At 37.1% G+C, this 25095-nt stretch overlaps 1 protein-coding gene across 1 annotated transcript in view; it reads left to right on the top strand.

Annotated features, from left to right (window-relative positions):
• LOC127718168 (serine-rich adhesin for platelets-like) overlaps nucleotides 1–25095 on the top strand; it is a 199855-nt gene continuing 174760 nt past the window's right edge. The window contains exon 1 of the mRNA XM_052224135.1: nucleotides 1–323. Within this exon, the coding sequence (XP_052080095.1) occupies nucleotides 233–323 (91 nt within the window). The 5' untranslated portion in view covers nucleotides 1–232. The remainder of the gene's footprint in view (nucleotides 324–25095) is intronic.

The following is a 25095-nucleotide window of genomic DNA, read 5'->3' as shown; positions in this document are numbered from 1 at the left end:
TAGATATTTGATTTTTTAAAATTATGAATGGCTAAATATAGTATAATTGCGTGTGAGTGTATGAAAAGGGTATTTAAACGTAAAAGTTATAAATGGAATTACTTTTAAAGTAGCCACCTGTCTGTCGAGGAAGAAAACAGTTTATAGGAATTTATAATCAATTTAATTCTTGGTATATTTGTTCCGGGTGGATATTGATACGTTAATTGTAGTTACAACTAGAAAAATCAAAATGAAGTTTTTCTCAATTGTTTTTGTGTTATGGATTCCAAATATTTCATGTCTTCTCCGATGGTCATCTGACGACAACGTTGAATACAGAGGTAGGAGTGTGTAAAATTCTTTATTCCTAATTTTGAACGCGATTTGTACAATGAAGTGGCTTTAAATATATTCAAAAGTAATGGTTAACGAGTTAGTTATACTCGGTAACGCTAATTAGACTTTTTCCATAGATATAAAAAAAGAATAGGTGTGGTATTAATATAAATAAAACAGAAGTAATATAAAAACAAAGGATATGGGGTATCCATCCATGACACAAAATCAGTACATGCACAACAAAAAAAAACAAAAAGAAAAAACACACAAAAATTGAAGTAACAGCGCTTTTTTTGCTGTTCTTCATCATCACAGTATATTTTGTGCGTATATCATGTATATGTTGTGTACAAGATGTAAGTTTGTACAAATTATGATTTGAATAGAATTTTTGTACAAGTTGTAAGTGTTTTATGGACCGCTTAACACAAATGGATGATACAAGCACACAGTCTTTAGTTCCACATGTTTCTGTCATATTTTCACGACTACATGATACAGTCTAATACTGAGCATTGATACAAAAAACATTATACGAACACAAAAAGACTTTTAATGGATTTGATTTTGGTATAAGGAGACAAATAAAAATAGAATTTAAACCATTCAGGTGTCCTTATTTCCAGTAAAAGGACAAGGAGAATAGCACTAAATGTTAGGTTGAAGTATATATATTTGAATTTAAGACACTTAGCTGATAAATTTTAGAAGATAAACTTTTATCATCTGGTGCAAAAAGGTATGTGTCGAAACACTTGTACAAAAACCCTGTACAAATTATAATTTGTACAAACTTACATCTTGTACACAACATATATATAACTTAAAAAATATTTTTGTATCTTGTAATTTATTTTTTTTTTGTATATTTTTCTGCCTCCATTGTTTTCAAGTGACAGTCTAACATTACCATCCTTCTTCCCTGTCGTTCAACGTTGCATGAAAAAAATACATAGTGTATTGATTGTTAGTAGTTTCACATCCTGAATGGGCATAAGTTAAATGAAGTTTAAGAAGAAAGCAACGAAAACGAAAACGTCCCCCTTATGGAGCTACATTTATGGTTAATGCATAGATTTTTTCATTGCCCAACTCCAAACGTTGACTAGTTTGGAGCCCCCTTTCCCAAAACCCTGGATCCACATCTGATAACATGTTCCTTAAATATTAAAAAAAAAACCAAGATTGAATCTGCAACAAGCTACTATTTTCATATACAGGATGGTCTGGATAGGGTGCTAACACAGAATATAGAATCATTAACAATACGGCAAACGATATAAAAATTAAGAGAGAAGTATGCCAAACAAAAGAGGATAAAGAATAATTGGTAGCTTAAATATTAAGAATAACGAATAATGGGCCAAAAAATAATGATTCAAATAGAAAATAAAAATGCCTAAAAAATTAAAAAATACTGAAATTAATTCCCCTCCCCCCTCAATCCAGCCAGACCCTTATACAGAAATATTGTATAAAGCCTTTATGAGGTATTAGCAGTGTAAGTGTGCTAAGCACATCCAATCAATCAATCAATCAGCAAGTCAGTCTTAAGGAACAGTCTTTTAAACAACAAAAACTGAAGGATGCTAGTTTGTTTTGCAATTATCAATTATCAATTATCAATTATCAATCTAAAATTATTATTTGATTTATTTGATTTTCTCTGATGATAATAATTTACGTCACCCCAAAAAACAAGTGCATGTTTATACTATGACGGCCTACAAGGTATGTTTTCACTGAACTAATACACATTTTTGTTTAGGGGCCAGCTGAAGCCCGACTCCGGGTGCGGGATTTTCTCACTGTGTTGAAGACCCATTGGTGGCCTTGGGCTGTTTTCTGCTCTTTGGTCGAGTTGTTGTCTCTTTGACACATTCCCCATTTCCATTATCAATTTTATTAGACACGTTACTGCATGATTAACTTATATTAAACGTGAAATTGCACTCAAAACAATATACATAAACAAGTCACTATATAGAACCTTCTTAAAACGAAAAACCATTCTTAATTTTTGTTCCAGGTTCATATTGATTCTTACTTTTTAGTATCAAAATGAAGTTTTTCTCTATTATTTTTGTGCTACGGATTCCAAATATGTCATTTTTTCTCAGATGGTCATCTCATGACAACATGGAGTACAAAGGTAGGAGTCTGAAAAATAAGATTTCTCAATTTTAAACACAAATAGTATACTGATAAAGTGTCTCTAATGCCGAATGTTTTCAAAAGTAATGTATACGATGTAAGTTCTAAAAAACGACATTTAGAGTTTTCCATAGTTATAAATAAAATAAATGTGTAGTCTTAAATTTGATGAAACATTCTTATTATATTTTGTGTGATGCGTAGGCCTACTTAAAAGATTATAGATTGATATTATATAAATAGCGGAACGTAATCAGTAGAAAAAAAATGACAGATCCTTGTCCATGTTTTTAAGATATTATCATATGAAAATTTGGCGGGAAATGATTCTCTCTAGAATTTTCTTCTATTTAAAATGGCACTTTTTTTCTTTCATAAACTATTATGAAAAGATATCAAGGATTTTTCAAGATTTTCAAAAAAGCCTTTTAAACTATATGAAATAATATTGAGAAAAGAAAAGTAGGAATTAACGGGCATAATATTTATTGGCACTACATGGATAATCTAGAGGATTCCGAAAATCTGACAAAAAATCAAAAACAAGAGTAGCGAACATCCTTATCCCATTGTTTGTTTTTTCCAAAGGTTGGACTGTTCTGAATTTTTCTATCCATTCTCCCGACGCTCAATGTAGACACATCTTGACCCCTAAGCTGATATTGCATAACTGACATCTGGTACCACACAGATAACATATTCCTAAAAAAGTAGAAAAGCAGGAATGAATCAGTAACAAGCTAAATTTTATATACATATGATGGTCTGGAAGGGGTTAACAGAATATACAGCAATGGACAAGAAATTGAGAAAAAAAAGGGGGGGGGGAGAGAAAAGAGAAAAATAGACCAAAGAATAAAGAATAATGGAGTGATAAAATATTAAGAATAATGAATAATAGGGGTGATATTAAAGAATAGAACGAAATGGCCTAGAGTATAAATTACTTTAACCAATTGTAAATTATGTACAACGAAGTAATATTTCAACACAATTGATAGTAATAATAAAAAATATTTTGGAACTAAAGCTATCATGTATTGTCTTTCGGATAAGTTAATTCTTTTTGATTAGCAACGTCATCCGATGCAAAGAAAATTGATAAAAACATGTAACAATTTGCAATTTTGTTTTAAAATGACTTAAACAACAATAATTATATAGAGCTAAAAAGCATTTTGTGATTTTATGTTAAAATGTAAAATTGTAAAACTATATTTTAAGTATATAATACAGTCTCTTAAATCATTAATTCCTAGTAGGATTTGACAACTTTTAACTTTTGACCCTGTGAGTGAAAGAATCACAAGGAAAATTCGCCCTACCTTTTTGTAAATTAAGATGTTTAAAGTGGATTTATTATTTCCTTTGTTGATACGATCTTACCTAAACTATTAAATTTAAAAGTCGTAATGTATATTCTTAGTATGAAAACATCTGGTATCAAGTTGAACAAAGAGGTACAAGACACTTGTATTAACAAAACTATACTTTTTATACCATTTGATATTAAAGAATAGAACGAAATGGCCTAAAAAAAAAATGGAAATGAAGACCACCTCACATCCAGTCCCATAATATACAATGTAGCAATGAATACATCAGTCAGTTAGACTTACGGAAAGGTCATTTAACTAAACAGAGATGATGGGGGGCTAGTTCGATTTTTGTATAATTTCTAAGTTTAAATTACTTTAACCAATTGTAAATTATGTACATCGAAGTAATATTTCAACACAATTCATATTTGACAATTGATAGTAATAATAAAAAATATTTTGGAACTAAAGCTATTATGTACTGTCTTTCGGATAAACTAATTCATTTTGATTAGCAACGTCATCCGATGCAAAGAAAATTGATAAAAACATGTAACAATTTGCAATTTTTTAAAATGCCTTAAAAAACAATAAATATAGATATAAAAAGCATTTTGTGATTTTATGTTAAAATGTAAAATTGTAAAACTATATTTCAAGTATATAATACAGTCTCTTAAATCATCAATTTCTAGTAGGATTTGACAAATTTTAACTTTTGACCCTGTGAATGAAAGAATCACAAGGAAAATTCGCCCTACCTTTTTGTAAATTAAGATGTTTAAAGTGGATTTATTATTTCCTTTGTTGATACGATCTTACCTAAACTATTAAATTTAAAAGTCGTAATGTATATTCTTAGTATGAAAACATCTGGTATCAAGTTGAACAAAGAGGTACAAGACACTTGTATTAAAAAACTATACTTTTTATACCATTTGATATTAAAGAATAGAACGAAATGGCCTAAAAAAAATGGAAATGAAGACCACCTCACATCCAGACCCATAATATACAATGTAGCAATGAATACATCAGTCAGTTAGACTTACGGAAAGGTCATTTAACTAAACAGAGATGATGGGGGGCTAGTTCGATTTTTGTATAATTTCTAAGTTTAAATTACTTTAAACAATTGTAAATTATGTACATCGAAGTAATATTTCAACACAATTCATATTTGACAATTGATAGTAATAATAAAAAATATTTTGGAACTAAAGCTATCATGTACTGTCTTTCGGATAAACTAATTCATTTTGATTAGCAACGTCATCCGATGCAAAGAAAATTGATAAAACATGTAACAATTTGCAATTTTTTAAAATGCCTTAAAAAACAATAAATATAGATATAAAAAGCATTTTGTGATTTTATGTTAAAATGTAAAATAGTAAAACTATATTTCAAGTATATAATACAGTCTCTTAAATCATCAATTTCTAGTAGGATTTGACAACTTTTAACTTTTGACCATGTGAATGAAAGAATCACAAGGAAAATTCGCCCTAACTTTTTGTAAATTAAGATGTTTAAAGTGGATTTGTTATTTCCTTTGTTGATACGATCTTACCTAAACTATTAAAGTTAAAAGTCGTAATGTATATTCTTAGTAATGAAACATCTGGTATCAAGTTTAACAAGGCTTTAACGAGACACTCTTATTAAACTATACTTTTTGATATTATAATACTTGACACGATCTTGTTTTTGATAGTATTGTCATGGATGTAAGACGAAGAAGTTATACATTAGCGCTTATATGTATATTTACCCGTGGGAATACCTGTTTAAATCATCTATATATACTTTTTTTGTTTTTAATATCCAGATTTTTTCAATATACGGACGTGAATAGTATATGTCGTACATCAATAGTAAAAACATTTCGATGCTACCGGAAATAATTATTCTCTCAAAAAAGCCATTGAATGCGACACAACTTAAAGTAGATATGCCTTGATATGACAGTATATAAATATGGTCACCAATCCGGCAAAACAAGGTGCATGCTAAAAAGGACTGTGTTATACGTGTAAATACGCTGTCATGAGTGGGAACGTTAAATATACATGGAACGTGTCATATTTCACGTTATAGAACAATTGTAAAACTCATTAAGGGGTCTGTTAGTGGCCTATTACAAAGCAACATTTCTGCCTCTATCCAAAATATCCTTATTTCCCAGTGGTAGTCTAAATTTTCCTTCCTTCAATTTGTTTAAACCACTTGGTAAACCCACGTTTTATTTTCAATTTGTTCGCATCCAGAATACGCCTGCAATATTCAATATTTATAATGGACGACCAGGCTGTAGCTAGCGAACAATAACTAGCGAACAATAAGCCAGCGAACAATAAGGCGATATATCTAAAAACCGAAAAAATGAATAAGACAGCACCGGCCGTTTAATGAAAAATATTTAAATAGGCAGAAATTCTTTCCAAATATTGCAATTTCAACTCTATCATGAAATGGTATTTATCCCATCCATTGATAAAACAAGTCACATACCTTTTTAGGCTAATATTCAGTACCACAGTAAATCTGCATCTGTCAACGGATTATTTGTAGGTGTAAGACCACCAATGCACCCACTTCCATTTAGAACGTATGTAAAAGTAGTCCTTCCCTGTAAAATACAGCACCTTTGATGTCATTGTTTAATTGAACTAAAATACACATTTGCAGAAATGGGGGTTGGCCTATTCCATGGCTTCTAGAGACAAATAATGAGGGGTGTCACGGGGTATGACTATATAGGTCTTGTAGAGGAGAAACAGGCGCATCTTTTGCGCAAGGTATCGAAGGGCGCTATGTTCAAAAATCTGAAACTAGAGCTCAAAATTTGAAAAAAAAATGTTTTAAACTGGGAGGCTGGCCTTTTCCATGGCCTTTAGAGAAAAATAATTAGGGGTGTCACGGGGTATGACTATATAGGTCTTGTAGAGGAGAAACAGGCGCATCTTTTGCGCAAGGTATCGAAGGGCGCTATGTTCAAAAATCTGAAACTAGAGTTCAAAATTTGAAAACAAATTGTGTTAAACAGGGGGTTGGCCTATTCCATGGCTTCTAGAGAAAAATAATGAGGGGTGTCACGGGGTATGACTATATAGGTCTTGTAGAAGAGAAACAGGCGCATCTTTTGCGCAAGGTATCGAAGGGTGCTATGTTCAAAAATCTGAAACTAGAGCTCAAAATTTGAAAAAAAATTGTTTTAAACTGGGGGGTTGGCCTATTCCATGGTTTTTAGAGAAAAATAATGAGGGGTGTCACGGGGTATGACTATATAAGTCTTTTAGAGGAGAAACAGGTGCATCTTTTGCGCAAGGTATCGAAGGGCGCTATGTTCAAAAATCTGAAACTAGAGCTCAAAATTTGAAAAAAAATTGTTTTAAACAGGGGGGTTGGTCTATTCCATGGCTTCTAGAGAAAAATAATGAGGGGTGTCACGGAGTATGACTATATAGGTCTTGTAGAAAAGAAACAGGCGCATCTTTTGCGCAAGGTATCGAAGGGCGCTATGTTCAAAAATCTAAAACTAGAGCTCAGAATTTGAGAAAAAATTGTTTTAAACAGGGGGTTGGCCTATTCCATAGCTTCTAGAGAAAAATAATGAGGGGTGTCACGGGGTATGACTATATACGTCTTGTAGAAGAGAAACAGGCGCATCTTTTGCGCAAGGTATCGAAGGGTGCTATTTTCAAAAATCTGAAACTAGAGCTCAAAATTTGAAAAAAAATTGTTTTAAACTCGGGGGTTGGCCTTTTCCATGGCTTCTAGAGAAAAATAATGAGGGGTGTCACGGGGTATGACTATATAGGTCTTGTAGAGGAGAAACAGGCGCATCTTTTGCGCAAGGTATCGAAGGGCGCTATGTTCAAAAATCTGAAACTAGAGCTCAAAATTTGAAAAAAAAATGTTAAAAACAAAGTGGTTGGCCTATTCCATGTCTTCTAGAGAAAAATAATGAGGGGTGTCACGGGGTATGACTATATAGGTCTTGTAGAAGAGAAACAGGCGCATCTTTTGCGCAAGGTATCGAAGGGCGCTATGTTCAAAAATCTGAATCTAGAGCTCAAAATTTGAAAAAAAATCGATTTAAACTCGGGGGTTGGCCTATTCCATAGCTTCTAGAGAAAAATAATGAGGGGTGTCTCAGGGTATGACTATATAGGTCTTGTAGAGGAGAAACAGGCCCATCTTTTGCGCAAGGTATCGAAGGGCGCTATGTTCAAAAATCTGAAACTAGAGCTCAAAATTTGAAAAAAAATTGTTAAAAACAAAGTGGTTGGCCTATTCCATGTCTTCTAGAGAAAAATAATGAGGGGTGTCACGGGGTATGACTATATAGGTCTTGTAGAAGAGAAACAGGCGCATCTTTTGCGCAAGGTATCGAAGGGCGCTATGTTCAAAAATCTGAATCTAGAGCTCAAAATTTGAAAAAAAATCGATTTAAACTTGGGGGTTGGCCTATTCCATAGCTTCTAGAGAAAAATAATGAGGGGTGTCTCAGGGTATGACTATATAGGTCTTGTAGAGGAGAAACAGGCCCATCTTTTGCGCAAGGTATCGAAGGGCGCTATGTTCAAAAATCTGAAACTAGAGCTCAAAATTTGAAAAAAAAAAATGTTTTAAACTGGGGGGTTGGCCTATTCTATGTCTTCTAGAGAAAAATAATGAGGGGTGTCACGGGATATGACTATATAGGTCTTGTAGAGGAGAAACAAGTGCATTGTTTGCGCAAGGTTTCGAGTGGCGCTATATTCAAAAATCTGAAACTAGGGATCGAAATTTGAAAACAAATTAGAAAAAACCGGGGGGTTGACCTATTGCATGGCTTCTAGAGAAAAATAATGAGGGGTGTCACGGAGTTTGGCTATATAGGTCTTGTAGAGGAGAAACAGGTGCATCGTTTGCGCAAGGTTTCGAGTTGCGCTATGTTCAAAAATCTGGAACTAGGGATCGAAATTTAAAAAAAAAAATGGAAAAAAAACCGGGAGTTTGGCCTATTCCATGCCTTCGAGAGAAAAATAATGAGGGGTGTCACGGGTTTTGGCTACACAGCTACTTTAGTACAAATGATCTTGATGTACAGTTCTAAAGATGCATATCAAATGTACATCCGTAAAGCTGTATATAAACTGTAAAGCTGTAAAGCTGTATATAAACTGTACATCTGTGAAGCTGTATATCAACTGTACAGCTGTAAAGCTGTATATAAACTGTACATCTGAAAAACTGTATATAAACTGTTGATAGATATTGTATCACACAAGATGCAGTGGTAGAAACTATATGTTTAGCTTATACACAGATTTAAAAATGTACAGTTAATGTACATTTTTACAGAGTTGCAGTTTATAAACAGCTTTTAAATGTACAGTTTATATACAGTTTTACAGATGTACAGTTTATATACAGCTTAACAGATGTACAGTTTATATACAGCTTTACAGATTAACAGTTTATATACAGCTTTACAGATTAACAGTTTATATACAGCTTTACAGATTAACAGTTTATATACAGCTTTACGGATGTACATTTGATATGCATCTTTAGAACTGTACATGAAGATTATTTGTACTAAAGTAACTGTGTATATAGGTCTTGTAGAGGAAAAACAGGCGCATGGTTTGCGTAAGGTTTCGAGTGGCGCTATGTTCAAAAATCTGAAACTAGGGCTCGAAATTAAAAAAAAAAATGGAAAAAGAGCGTATTGAAATAAGCCAAAAATATTCTGCAACAGTTCCTGACACCAATCCCCCCAAAGGATTGTTCTTCAAACCGAAGTAAGCGTGTCATTATACCTTACTATGTTGGAAACTGGTTTCTGATCAAACGAAAATAACTGACAGAATCATAATCACCTCTCAAAACGCCATTGTTTAAGGGGACGGCCAATTGATTTTCAAGGAAGAGGGAGAGACAGTTTAATTTAGAAAATGAATATCATGACCATAAAGGAACATGAAAATAAATAATCTTCCACCAGCAGGATCATAATGAATATTCTGCAATACAAAATATTGAAAACAGTTTTGTACAACTGTAAAATTAATTTTCAAACGGCAAAGCGAAAAAGATTAAGAACGCGCAGCAACAGATGGAAATGACTATTTAATCTGCAAACAATCCCTCGCCCCTTTCCAAAACCGAATATCGAATGGTCGTCTCCATATACACATGATACACATTCGGTGGTATTTCAGTTTAGGATCAGCTAAATGTGTTGTACATTTATACGTTAGGGGTTTGCCAAAATGAATAAAGGATGGTGGCGAGTATACGTTGATGTTGGACCGGGGATGGGAGCTCGAGATTATGGTTGAGCGTGCAGTCGTCTGAGCAAAGAGATCGGCAGGTAGAGGAACTCGAACCTACGCCGGCAGTATAAGGTTTTCAACTATTGAATACAGTACTCGCAAAGAGGGTATGATTTCGACGACAACGAATTGGTGTGAACCCTGAATCAGTTGGCAACGAAAAGCGTAGCGGAGTGGTATATTGAGTGAGGGGACTATGGTACATGCGCAGGAAGATCCTCGCTAAATGTAGTCGAAAGTTGTCACAGTTTTTATTTTTTATCATAGTAAAAAACAAACCTTTAACAACGGCTGCTAATTCTGTTTCGCTGATATCATTATCATCCAAATCCTTGCTGACTGTATCTTCGATCTTGGATCTATGTAGTACCTAGGTATTGACAGGACAAACGGTATATTTATTGTCTTTTCTTGTCGATTCGTTTTTATAACACCATTAAAATAATCTTTACGATATAGTTGAGGACAGTTAACGAACTAAGAAGGCATGCATGCGATGGCGTATATTCCTCTTGCAGCTGTGCTGAGTGTACTAGTTTTTTCAATTGACTTTTAAAACAGACTGGTTCAAAATGAAGCGGAAAACACCTTTTTTTAGTCTGTTGTAGGTTTTTAATACCTGAGCGTATTTTTGAATCTAGGCCCCTAGCTCTTGCTTGACGCATTGGATGCGAGCCTTTCGGTACGTTTGCTATCCAGTGTCTACTTCATTCATTTATTTAACATCTATAGGAGCATACCTGAGGGAGGAACTTTTTAAAAGGACTGTTATGAAATTATATCAACCCCTCACCATCGTAGAATGAGTTGTCTTCCTTCTTTCGGGTACAGACCAATTCTATAGATAAAAGGTTATTTACCTGGGATGTGGTACAGCAAACACCACCTTCACGTTTAAGATATAGATCTTATCAAATAGCTTTGTTGATGGCAGCGCTTCCTTTGCCACTCAACGCAGCAACCCCAAAGGCAAGTACTGTGGATTCATTCGTGGGATGCCACTTTTCGTTGATTTCGTGGATACAGGTGAACCACGAATCGAAATGTACAAATTTCGTATAGGCCTGTATGCAAACCTAAGTAAAACAACGAATTCAAATATCCACGAAAATACAAAGTTTCCTCAAACCACGAAAATTGGTACCCACGAAAATTAATGAATCCACAGTAGTACGGTTTTTGCTAACACGGGAAGCGCTCTCATTGGTAAACCTATTAACATGGGTAAGAATCCAACTTTCTTTTGCATGTTCTGTTTTAGCTGTTTTACCAGGTATTCTAAGCTCCAAAACTATATCACCCTTACCACTATCTGACAGCCTGTCGGTTTTAGGTATTTGTTGCTTGGTGAGCAACATTTTTTGTTTTCTGATAGATTGAACTGCGAACATGGATGCTGACTGAACAACCATTCTTTGCTTCTTGTTGTAATTTGTTGACCTGACCCTGTGTCAATTTTAAACTGTGTATTCGTGATAACTCATGATCATTTGTTTTTACCTCGCGAGGATGAACGCGTATGGTCAAATGTTTGCCTCTGAGTTCGATGGAAATCCCGCCTTGATTAGTACTCATACGATTGATTGTTTTCAGCGTCACTGGTAAATGTTCTAAGTTTTTAGGATTTTGAATAATTTTTATGCCGGGAAGGACTTTTGGGAAGAAACTGTAGATAATGGATTGTTGTGATCCATTTACATATCTACTACTGATGATATCGCAGTTGATTAGAATGCTGTAGATGATGTTGTCGTGTGTGTAGATTTTTCATTCGAATCGCAGTACTGTTTTGATGCTATTGACAACTTTAAAATCCACTATTTAATTTTTTGATTATGTGTTAGTGTCGCACTCAGTATAGTTCGATTGGCATTGTTCTTGCTTTTGTTTGGGTGTTTATTGAGTCGTAGTTGTCTTCGCAACACGTCTTTGATGTCTTCGATAGTGTAAAAACCAGTGTTCAACGCAATGATCTATCTACGTATAGCAGTTACTTTTATCGTTCAAATAAACGAAAGGTGTTTTTCCCTGCAACAGTGTTTGGAAAAGAGTAGTAAGTCTACAACTTTACCACACCCATTTCGTAACTCTTTCCACTTTTGAGGTGAATCAACTCATTATCCATTTATTTACCTTAAACACAACATTCATCTTTTGTCTGTCACACTCGAACTGCAGAACGTTTGTGTGTTTGCTGGGACATTGAGCTCGAATTCTGCTCTGATTTAATTGTCATCCTCAGATTTTTTCAGTTTCTCTGACTGGTGAATCAAATCGATGATGCACAAGGGATATAGGTCTGACAAGTCGAAAGGATTGATGTTACTGTTGCTGATGAGATGATCCATATTAAAGAACTTCTTGCGAAAGTTGGCTGCATCTTTGTACAAGCAAAATATTTTGCACTTGGTAAAGGCAGCATTGAAGTACATGCATGGGTAGCGTTGTTCGTTGAGGGTGACGTGGATGTTTCGCAAACGCCAATGCTGCGTTATGAGTCTAGTCGTTACACTTGTCGGTTTGGAAGGCTACGATGATGAATATAGGTTTTTCTCAACCGCTTTTGGCTAAAAATTGCCAACTGAATTGTGTACTCTGGGAACGACTATGGAATTATACTATTTCATGCGAAACCACAGTTGAGTTTAGTCTTGCTCTGGATTGTTTTGTACTGTTTCAATTTGTTTTTATCGAAGAGAACAACGTGAGTAACACACCAGGATAATTTACTCAAGACGATCTTTGCCATATTGCGTACTGCCGCTGTTCTTTACACAGCGTTAGTATCAGAGTTAACGTAACGAGTTTTAGTTTGTGTTTAAATCCGAACACGATTTTGGCATAGTCCTCTGTGAAACTGAAGATATGCTTTAATGGTGTGGTAAATGAGAACGTTCCTTTGCTCGCAGGTTACATAACGATGTAACCATGCCTAGCTGCAAAGCCAATGTTGTCGGCTTCGGCTTCAGCCGTCGAATCTTTTTACCAAAAGTGGTTGAGACCCTGCAAATTGCGCAAGTCGAAGTTGTCAAGATAAGTCAACAACCTCGACCTATAGTAGATAGTAGTGTAAAAATGAGAGTTCAACACCACCCCACCAATTTTAAGCAAAAATTCTGCATAGGGACCCCAAGCTCAAACATAAAATGTAAATTCATTGTGTTTCAATTAGTCTAAGGGTAGAAACAAGAATATGGCTTTTTGTAAACAAATGTAGAGACACCTTAAAGGGGATGTAATCCTAGGGTAAATACAAATATGGCTTTCACAAACAACGGTAGAGACACCCCAAAGGACCGTGTTGCTAAAAGTGAGATGGATGAAATTGAAATAAATAAAGAGATGGCCTCCAATAGTGTTGATATGGATCATATCAAAGATTTCTTTTTTGAGAATGAAAAAGTTATGGCAGAAGAACCCAAAACTTGTGGCGCTCCACTGAAAAGGAAAAGGGGGCAGTTCTGCAAGAGTAAACCAGGAAAAGATGGGCTTTGTTGGAGACACAGTAAAGAACCACGCCAGCAAGAGGATGAGGATACCCCAGTTGGAGGGAAAATCGTGGTAAAATAGACCATGAAGGAGCTTCGAAAAACTGCGAAGAAGGAGGGACTGAAAGGGTATAGCAGGCTCTCTAAGGGGGAATTGGTGAAGTTAATTGAGGACAAAACCACCCATAAATGTATCCGCGAAGAGGTTTTCGCCATAAAGGAATTGAAGATCATCGCCAAAAGACGGGGAATCACCAACTATTCCCGACTAGGGAGAGTTGCTCTGACTGAACTGGTGAAACGGGATATCGAAAATGCTCCCGTGGAAGATGAAATCGAAATTTTTGACCGGCGGGGTGCATTGAAAGGTGTATTTGGCACAGTCGACATAAAACCGCTCAAGCAGCATGATTTGGAAACGTTTTTCCAGATAAGTCGAGGCACCATTTCCAATAAAATCGAAAGTACCCTCACCCAAAAGAAAGCATTGAAGGTGCAGTTAGTATTAACAGTAGAGTTAGTTAAATCAAACCTTTCAACCGGAGAGAATATCTACGTATATCCCACCTTCAGATCATATCAGGTTACGATCACCCAATCATCATACCTCGATTTCGAGATTTCACTTATGGTGGAGAAGGTTAAGGAAAATTTGGCAAAATACATGCGAGAAGGTAGTGGATGGACATTTGGAAAGATCGATCAGTTAGAAATTTACTTGAACAAATTCAAACCACTCGCCGGCAGCTAATTTATACCAACCCCATCAGCACTGGCCAAAAAGAAGGCAATCGTAAATGTTAGGAATGAAGATAATCGTTGCTTCCAGTGGGCGTTGCTGTCAGCCCTACATGAAAATGAGGTGGATAAAAATCACGCCTACCGACAAAACCAATATAAGTAGTGGGAAAATGATCTTAACTGTGATGGGATTGAGTTCCCAGTATCGCTTAAGGCCATTGATAAATTTGAGCAGCAAAATTCAGACTTAAATATCAACGTTTTTGGCTTTGATGGTGTGAAGAAAGGAGAAGATGAAGAAGAAGAAGATATCCAACTATACTATTTGAGGATTTCCAAGAATACTGGCACACAACACATAGATCTCCTGTTTTTGACCAGAGATAACAAACAACATTACTGCTGGATCAAGAGCTTATCACGCCTTTTGTCGTCTCAGGTGACAAGTCATAATGGAGAAGCATTTTTCTGCCGCAGGTGTCTGTGTCACTTCACCAGACAGGACATTCTAGACGAGCACATGGAATATTATAGCCAGAAGAAGCCGGTCAGAATTGAAATGCCAGAAGAAGGAACCTTCATCAGTTTCCGAAATCAACAACGTCAGAAGAGGGTACCGTTCACCATTTACGCAGATTTTTTAAAAGTGCTTTACGGAAAAGATGGACACCTGCCAGCCAGATCCATCACGAGCCTACACCAAGGCATATCAACTGCATTAGCCATCTGGATTCTGCTACCGCATAAAATACGTCCATGGTGACTACAAAGATTCAGTCGTTTACTGTGGAGAAGATGCAGCCAAGACTTTTGTGGAGTGTATGAAAAAGGAAATTGATGAAATTGCCAAAACTTATGAAACCAAAATTGCGATGGTAATGACGGATGAAGATAATGAGAATTTCAAAACTAGCACACTCTGTCACATTTGTGGTAACACTTTGGGTGGAGATAAGGTTCGGGATCACAATCATCTCACGGGCACATATCGGGGTGCAGCACACAGTGAGCGTTTCAGCTACCCAAATTTGTTCCCATCGTATTTCATAATTTGAGTGGGTATGATGCCCATTTATTTGTGAGGGAATTAGGATTCGGGGAAGGAAAGATTAAGTGTATCCCCAACACCGATGAAAAATATATAAGCTTCTCCAAGAAGGTTGGAGATGTCGAGATGAGGTTTATGGACTCCAACCGATTTCTACTCGCCTATCTTGAAAACTTGGCAAAGAATTTGACCAAGGATAAATTCAAGGCGACTCAGAAGTGTTTCGGCAATCGTACCGAACTGATGATTAGGAAGGGAGTATATCCCTACGATTATATAGATGGTCCCACCAAGCTGGAGGAAACAAAGCTACCACCCAAGGAGGCGTTTTTCAACAAACTTAGCTGTGAACATATTTACGATGAGGATTACGCTCACGCCCAGCTGGTGTTTAAGGAATTTAGTTGCCAAACAATGCGAGATTATCACAATCTTTACTTGGAAAGTGATGTGGCTTTACTAGACGATATTTTCGATAATTTTAGGGATAATTGTATGAAAACTCACTAGCTTGATCCTGCACACTTTTTTACATCCCCAGGACTATCCTACGACGCGATGCTAAAATTCACCAGGATCCGACTGGAACTTCTGACCGATCCAGATATGTTGATGATGTTTAAAAATGCGACTAGGGGAGGTGTGGCCATGATATCTCACCGACGTGGAAAGGCTAATAATCCATACATGAGCAATTACGATCCATCGCAGCCAACCAAGTTCATACCCTACCTAGATGCAAACAATTTATAAGGGTGGGCCATGGCACAACCCCTTCCCATAGGAGGGTTTGAATGGGTAGATCCAGAAGAGATTGACGAGCTTTTAGAATATCCAGATCATAAATATGGGGCGTTAGTAGAAAGTGACCTAGAATATTCTCAACACCTTCACGATAGTCATAACGACTATCCTCTAGCACCGGAAAATGTAGAAATTGATGGAGTTCGTAAACTGGTACCTCATCTGGGCAAACGTGTAAAATATAACCCTTCATCTTCAGAACCTGCAATACTATCTCTCCCAGGGAATGATCTTGAAAATGGTTCATCGGATCATCAGATTTGAACAATCTCCATGGCTCAAATCGTATATCGACCTGAAAACCGAACTCAGAGCTCAGGCTAAAACCGATGCAGAGAAGGATTTCTACAAACTCATGAATAACTCAGTGTTTGGATAAGCTATGGAAAATATTCGGAAGAGGGTTGATGTTCGACTGGTGAACAGTGAAAAACAAGCCCTAAAACTAGTGTCCAAGCCCAACTTTGATCGCCGGGTTATATTCACCGAAAACTTGGTAGCCGTTCACATGAAAAGAACCAAGCTAAAATTGGACAAGCCAGTCTACTAGGGAGCATGCATTCTAGACATCTCAAAGCTCCTGATGTATAAATTCCATTACGGTTTCATACGGGAGAGGTACGGTGATAACGCCCGGCTGCTGTTTACCGATACAGATAGCTTGGCCTATGAAATTCAGACCGAGGACTTTTACAAAGATATTACCCCACATGTTCAAGGAAAATGTGACACCTCAAACTATCCAGCTGACCACCCTTCTGGAATTCCAGGCTGTGTCAACAAGAAGATAATTGGAATGTTTAAGGACGAATGTGGTGGTAAGAGTATGACTGACTTCGTGGGACTTCGACCAAAATTATACGCCTACAAAATGGATGATGGTGAAGCTACCAAGAAAGCAAAGGGAGTTACAAGGGCTGTCATTAAGAAAAATATTACCTTTGACCACTACAAGCGATGCTTAGATACCCAGCAGGAAATATATCAGTCAATGAATATTTTCCGAAGTTACAGCCATCAGATCTACACCCAGGAAATTAACAAAGTCGCTCTCTCGGCTAAAGATACCAAGCGACACATTCTCCCCAATGGAATTAGCACTTTTGCTCACGGACATTATAGAATCGAAGAACAACACCGCTTGCTATGAATAAAGTATGGGTAAAACACAGAAAAGAATGAAATACCTCGAGGTACACACTTTAATTCTTCCCCACAAGCCTCTGTTGAATAAGGAATTGGAGAGAGCCGTCACAGCCCTAGGAATCCCAAGTTTCAGAGGGGTGTTTATGCGAGATAACCTACCACCCAGTCCGCGCCGCATCGAATGTGGAATCTTGAATCACGATAGCTGGGAGGGTCTGGAACGCATTGGACTTGCTGGTATAAACGTGGACCAGTAAAGTATTACTTTGACTCTTATGAATTGCCACCGCCTGCAGAGATGGTGAACTACTTACAGCCTGAAATTTGATATAGCACCGATGAATTACAGCAGCGAGGCTCGGTGGTGTGTGGCCACTTTTGCCTATTCGTGTTGAAAGTGTTGGCGACTGGAAAATCGCTGGAAGGTACAATCTTCTCACTCTATAAATAAATGGATAAGTTTGGATCTCATGCAAGAAAGCGCGCATCTCTTTGGCGAATGCTGCAGGATTTGGATATGAACGACAATCGCATTACTAGCCTACGAAAACCCAAGGACAGCTCGGATGCCGTGACAAAACGTTGGGTGACCCATCAGTTGAAAGATGGTATGAAAGATATTGATGAATTAGATTCTGAGTGTAAACAGATGCAGATGACCATCAAGCGAACGGTGGTAAGATAAACGCGGACCTGGACATGCAAAAGTTTCACGTGCTGAATCTCCCACTCCCACGAACTGACAATGAAACCATCACCAAAGCCCTTTAAGTTCGTCTACAGTCGGATTTTGATGCATTGAGGGTTTTTGTCGAATTGAAGCATGCCTAGTTTTCCAATCTTTCCAGACTCAAGGTTGAGACCGGAAAGGTTGTTGAGGATTATTGTAGATCTGATTGCGGGATCCACGAGTTAAAATTCTTAGGATAACCCTTCCACTTCACAAACACCTCATTAATCCCGTTCTTGGTTCGCCTGCGGAGGATCTTCTCTATGCGGTAGACATCCTGATCAGTCTTCTGAAGTTCGGGCTCATAGAAGGATCTCTGAATGTCCTCCCCATCAAAATCCTTGAGATGATAGGTGGGTGGCTGGGTAAGAAGAACTTGAGACACTTTGAAAACTTCCTCGTTCCACCGGGGTGTATAACCCTTCTCAAATGTGCCTTTCTTCTTGGTAATTCGAACCTTATAACCTATACGAAACCGTGCCTGCTGCATGGGAGGGAGGTCTCCATACAAATTCCAATACATCTTGTTTTCATGTTTCTTGAGGCTTGCAATCACAGGAGTCATTTTAATGGATCTATGTTTGGCGGTATTGTACTGGTGAACAAGATCATCCAACACATTGATGTAGGCGCGTGTAGAGTTGGCTGAGAAATATTTAAACATCTTCTCTTTCATGGTGCGATTCCAGCGCTCAACAACACTCGACTTTTCCTCATTCTCGGTGGAGTAGAGCTCAATATCATGCTTTTGGAGCAGCTGCTTTACATCCTTTGTAGAACTCGGTACCTTTGTCTGTCCACAATTTCTCGGGAACGCGCTCATTGAACACTGCTTGGAAGGCATCCCGCACCGTCACACCTTTCTTGTTCTTGAGGGGTATCAACCAACTATATTTGGAGAACACATCAATAATGCTCAGAATGAATTTGAATCCCTTGTTATCACGAGTGAAGGCACTCATGCCAACGAGATCAGCAGCCCAAGTTTCATCCACACCCCTACAATCACACGTCGTATCTGGAATTTGTGTCGAACTGGTGTGTGTAACTCATCAGCTAATTCTTCCGTCCAACGAATTTTTTTTTTTAATGTCTAGACCAAATCGTGCTTTGGCGTTGATGAGAGGTCTAACCATACCTCGATCCATTCGTTCCCTCATCGTTGGATTACTGATTGCATCCAGTTGACTATATTCTTATCACATATAGAGTTACGAGTAGCTGTTTCCTTATGTTGAGAATAACAGAGATCATGATGATAGGCGGCTTGGTCGACCTTATTGATAGGTATAGACCAGGATTTTGGAGTTCCATCAGCATTTAATCTTTTTTTTCAGTTTGGTACCAGGTCCTGTGAAATTATGTCCTTGAAGATGCATTTCCACTGGTAGGTTGTTAATCAATTTGTTCATGAAACCACTACCGGTAGTTTTCACGAACTGACATTTCTTCGATCCACATACAGCGCAGGTTCCACCCCGCCGTCGTCGTCCATTGCTTGTGGTAACGTCTTAGCGATTGTTCGTCTCTGTATTTCTCTTACATTTCAAACAATAGATTGTCATTTTATTTAAATAAATGGACGTTGAAGATATTTCATACAATGAAACTACTGCAGGTAGAAGCAATCACTTTCTTCTCCCCCAGCGATCGATCCGAGGTCTGATCATTGGGAAATCAGATTGTGGTAAAACCACGTTGATGAATAACCTGCTCCTTCGACCAGGGTGATTAGATTATGATCGTTTGCAGGTCTTTGGAAAATCACTCCATCAACCTATCTATCAGCCTTTGGAAAAAGCACTAAGGAAAGGTTACTCAAAAGATGATATACGTGAACTATTATCCATCAAAGACAAATGTTCTGCATCACTGATTGATGTGGTTGATACACTACCCCCACCGAGGCATCGTAGTGGTATTGACACGTTCTTTTTTGAGCAATGTGGAGATGTACCAGACCATCGAGAGCTTGATGCCAACCGTAAAAACTTGGTGGTGTTTGATGATTTGATGTTGAACAAACAGAACAAGTGTGAGGATTATTATGTTTGAGGTAGACATAATAATGTCGACTGTTTTTACTTGTGCCAAAACTATTTAAAACTTCCACGCCAGTCAATCCGAGAGAATGCTAATTTTATATGTCTCTTCCAAGAAGACCGCAAGAATCTCCTGCACATTCACAGCGACCACTGTTCAGACTTAACTTTCGAGGAGTTCAAAACATTATGCAACCGCTGCTGGTCTGAGCCCCATGGATTTGTTACCATTGATCTCACAAGCACCAAAGGGAATGGGAAATGCCGATGCATATTAGAAGAGTTCTATGTAGACTAATAATAAAAGATGGATTGTTACAGAGATTGAAGTATGATCAAAAGTTCCTGGAGTATACATTTTCAGAGAATGAGAAGGAACTGGAGCTGGAGTTCGGTCCTTTGGATCCTATTAAGCCAAAGAGATACAAATGGCCTTGCAAATGAAAATTTGAATGGGACCCAGTCGATATGAGGAGTATGTGTTGGAATTGTGGTCGCGTGATCCCCCGCCTTATCGATAGCGGTGGAGGTGATTTCGACGCATGGAACTCTGGCCACCAGTATGGTAAGGTGGAGCGATTTTCTCAACCCCAATGTCCCATCAAGACGATTAGAGGTTACCAGTGTACATACCCATGCCGCCCTAGTAAAGACCTATGCCTCAGACACTTGAATCTTGCAAAGAAAAAGGGGCTGCAACGGTTACAGACGATACCTCTAACGATTGGGAAAGGCGTCTGAATATTCCCCCTAGGCGCTTGGGAGCGTTTCACATAACGCTATAGGGCGTTCACACCAACGTTATAGGGCGTTCACACCAACGCTATATGGCGTTCACACCAACGCTATAGGGAGTTATCACCAACGCTATAGGGCGTTCACACCAACGCTATAGGGCGTTCACACCAATGCTATAAATAAATGACGTTTATCAAGATTACCGACCCTAAACAGCGTGAGGTGCTCGCCAGGGAGTTGCCAGACACCAAGCGAAAAATTCAAGCCAGTAATATGCAACATCTTCTCGACAAGATTGGACTCAGCCGAGACCTTTCCAAGGTGTTCAAGCCTGTGGTTGAGGCTCAGCGAGAGGCAGCTTCACAGATCACTAAAACGATTGCAGACTTTCCTGCAGCAGTGCCAGCCCTCCCTCCTCCACCGCCCGAGTTTGCCGACCCACTACCCATCGCAGCACCTACAGACACCGTCCTCGGACCTCGAGCACAGCAGTATTTGCAGCTCAGTATGACTCCCTCCGCCGACCACACCTTTGGATTGCGATCTGAAAACGATGGTATCTTCATCGGAAGCTCACCAGTTACTTTTGACGGTGATGATATTTTCGTGGATGGTGTGAGGTACAAAGGAACCCTTGGCCTCTGGGAACTCATGGTGAAAAAGAAACCAGAATCGTTCGAGCCCGATGACCTTGACGACTATGCATTACCGCTAAAAGAACGTCTCTTACTTTGCGCCGAAAAAAAATCCTCCTCATCACTTCGCTACGCTGCGCTCCGCTACGCTCGAGGCGTTAAGGAACAAACAAATTTCCCAACCCAGCTATTTTTGCTGGATTGGGAAATTTTCGTTACCCCATCTCCCTAGCCCAAGTCCCGATTTTGCATTTTACTTCCTAACCAGATCGTATAAAAAGTACTCCCAATTTTACACTACTCCAGATCTGCATCTTCGTAAACCGTGCCGTCGTTCTTTAAAATTTGTCCTTCAACCGAGAGATAACTATCATCCAGATGGACAAACATATCTTGGTTCTCAATGTTAATTCGTATCTCTGCGCCAGAACTGTTCAAGGGAGCTCCGGAATGAGGCTCGTAGGTCTAAGCAAAATTAAGTTACATGTTCATGGGTTCTTAAATTTATCGATTTTATTTTTCTGAGAAAAAATCGAGTGAAAATTTTGAAGCCATCAGAAACGAAGAGTCTTCAAACTAATCATACATGTATTTTGTTTTATAAGGATTTTCACTTACTTGTTCGTCTTTCATAACTGACAACATTCATCAAATTTTTAATGCAATAATTGTTTTCGAAAATAAGCTGATTCATCTAAATTCACAGATCGTCTAGATTGAAGGAAATTGCAAAGTAAACATTCTAATTGTTCATACATGTAATCAGAAGTGACAACACCAATTAACCCGAGATCGAACGATCATCAGATTAAGGATCACCAAAGGTGTTAATTGTAAACTCGTAACTTAAAGAAATTGATAACATAAAAAATGCTACAAATGTTCTTTTTAATTCTTATGAAATAAAAAAGCACACCCCATATTGAAATTATAGTTCATTCGTATGAGAATTATGACGACAGAAAAATTAACACATTATCATCGCATATCAGCACTGGAAGTCTGACTAGCATCGAACAAAACTATTTTTTCATGAAAATTAAAAGGTTAAAAATCGTACAGTTTAAGTTTTTTTAAAAGATAAAATATTATGGGAAGTTGTATTTATAGTTCATAATGCGTATGCTGATATTCGATGTAGACTCTAGATTATGTTGCCAAATCTATGGCCATGTAGTCAAACATACATTAGTATCTTTCCATGTCCTGATTTGGATAACACTTTATAGTTCGTTGAACACTTGAATACGTGGATAAACAAATTAACACTTAGGTAAAGACTATTCGAGGAGGACGAATCAGAGTCATTGAAGACTGCCTCATTCAGTACAGCTCAGAAGGCAAACTTGATTGTGTAGATGTCATTGCTGTTCATTTGGGCACTAACAACGTATCAGATGGAGACTCTGTTCAGGCTATCATTGACAACTATAGAAATCAAATTTGTACAGTTAGACAGAGCTTACCAACAACTAAGCTGGTAATTTCCTCAATCCTACCGAGGCTAACACATTATCAAGCTAACCGTACAATTTCTGATGTCAACAACCGTCTTTTATCACTAGAGGAACAACATGTGGAAATTCTAGACAATACCTTAGACTTTTTGCATGTAGACCAGCCTCAAATTTTCAAATTTTCAATCGATGAGGTCAACAGGGAGGAGATTTGTACCATTCAACACAACAACTCAACAACTCAACTACAAAATGTGTTCAGTCAAACGTACTGGAAGTAAAGGATTTTCACAATAACTTTTATGCTACCAGAAAATGTAACTTCATTTTGGGAAATCTTATCAGTATTGTTATTTTATATATATGTACTTCAACATATATTCTATTATCTAACTCCAAAGCATCTCCTTTTACAAACCCTTTTATATTTCCACGCAAGTCCCTTAATATATATGTCACTTAAACATAAATCATATAATGCCAAAGTTTTCTGAAATTGAGTATTTGCTATCATTATCTAACATAGATGTGTTGTGTTTAAGTGAAACATTTTTGTCAAATTCTGTCCAAAATAAAGAAATAGATATTAAGGGTTACAATACAAACAGAAATGACAGAATTGGAAAATCTGGGGTTGGTTTTTTTATTTATATTTCTATTATGTTAATCACAATTAGACGATATGATTTGGAAAAGGATGATATAGAGTCAATTTGGATCGAACTTATTTATGTTCATCAAAAACCCATTTTCTTGGTTACACATAGAGACCACCAAATAGTAATGCAGAGTGGATTACAAAATTTGAATCAATGTTGACATATGTTGATATTAAAGATAAGGAAATAATTATTTTGGGTGACTTTAATAGTGATTTGGCGTCGAACAAATTCCAGCTAAATGGTCCCATTTGAAAATTTTTTTTAACTTGTCTCAAATAGTCTCGGTTCCCACTCGAGTAACAAAAACATCTTCCACTTTGGTAGACCATATTCATAGTAATGAACCAGATAATATTCATTTTATTTCTGTACCAAAGTATTCTATCACTGACCACTATCCAGTATGCATTTCTCACAAAAGAGGGTTAAAATCGAAAAAGAAAAATGCACGAATGTATTACGTACAGGTCTACTAAACATGACGAAAATTATTATATCAATCACATATCACAGTGTTTATTTGATAGTGTATTAGAAATTGATGACCCCGAAGAAACATTGTTGTCAAAGGGCAACAGTAGTAAATCATTGAAACACCTACATACTGTCAGCGGAACCGACAATCATACCAATATTAAAATCATAAGTGATTGTAACAAAAAACGAATTGTAGATCCAGAAAGTATTGCTGATGTTTTAATGCTTATTTCACAAATATCCCATATAATCTTCATATAAATCCAAACATCAACCATTGTTGTTTTAACAAAATTGATGATTTCATACCGGGTCATGTACCAGATAACGTGTATTTGTCTGTACCACAAGTTATGACTTTGTGTTTTTACAACTAAAAGCACTAGATGAATCAAAAGCAACAGGTTTTGATACCGTAAGTGCAAAGTTTTTAAAGATGTCTTCTCATGCTATTTCACTACCACATTGTCACATTTTTAACTTAAGTATTAAAAAATGTATTTTTACATCTTCATTTAAACTGGCTAAAGTCATACCAGTTTATAAGAACAAAGGTTCAAAACAAGATGTTTTTAATTACAGACTAAAGGAAATTTTACCACTCATTTGTAAAATCCTTGACGAACATGTAAAGACACACTTAGTAAATTTTCTTAATAAATACAATTTATTGTATAGAATGCAGTCAGGCTTTCGCGCAAACCATTCTTGTCAAACTGCGTTAAAGGGAAACTCCGCAAAAAAATGAAAAATTGATATTTTGTTCTTTAAGCATAAAAAACCACATGTTCATAAATAAAAAACTTTTATTCTCTATGTAAAGAGATCAAAATCTATTTTTGAAATTCACTATCAGTTCTCGACATATCGCCATCTTGTCGGCATGTTCGATCTAAAAAGTCACGTGATATCTATAAACCACAAAGAACAAAAAGAATCGGGGATTTACCGACCGTGCGTTAAAAACTCCCATCATCAATGGGGGATTACCGTAGACGGTTATT

This window comes from Mytilus californianus, unplaced genomic scaffold, assembly GCF_021869535.1.
Source record: "Mytilus californianus isolate M0D057914Y unplaced genomic scaffold, xbMytCali1.0.p SCAF_10, whole genome shotgun sequence".
NCBI lineage: Eukaryota > Metazoa > Mollusca > Bivalvia > Mytilida > Mytilidae > Mytilus > Mytilus californianus.
Note: the sequence above shows the minus strand (reverse complement) of the source record. Positions and strands in the feature narration are given on the sequence as shown.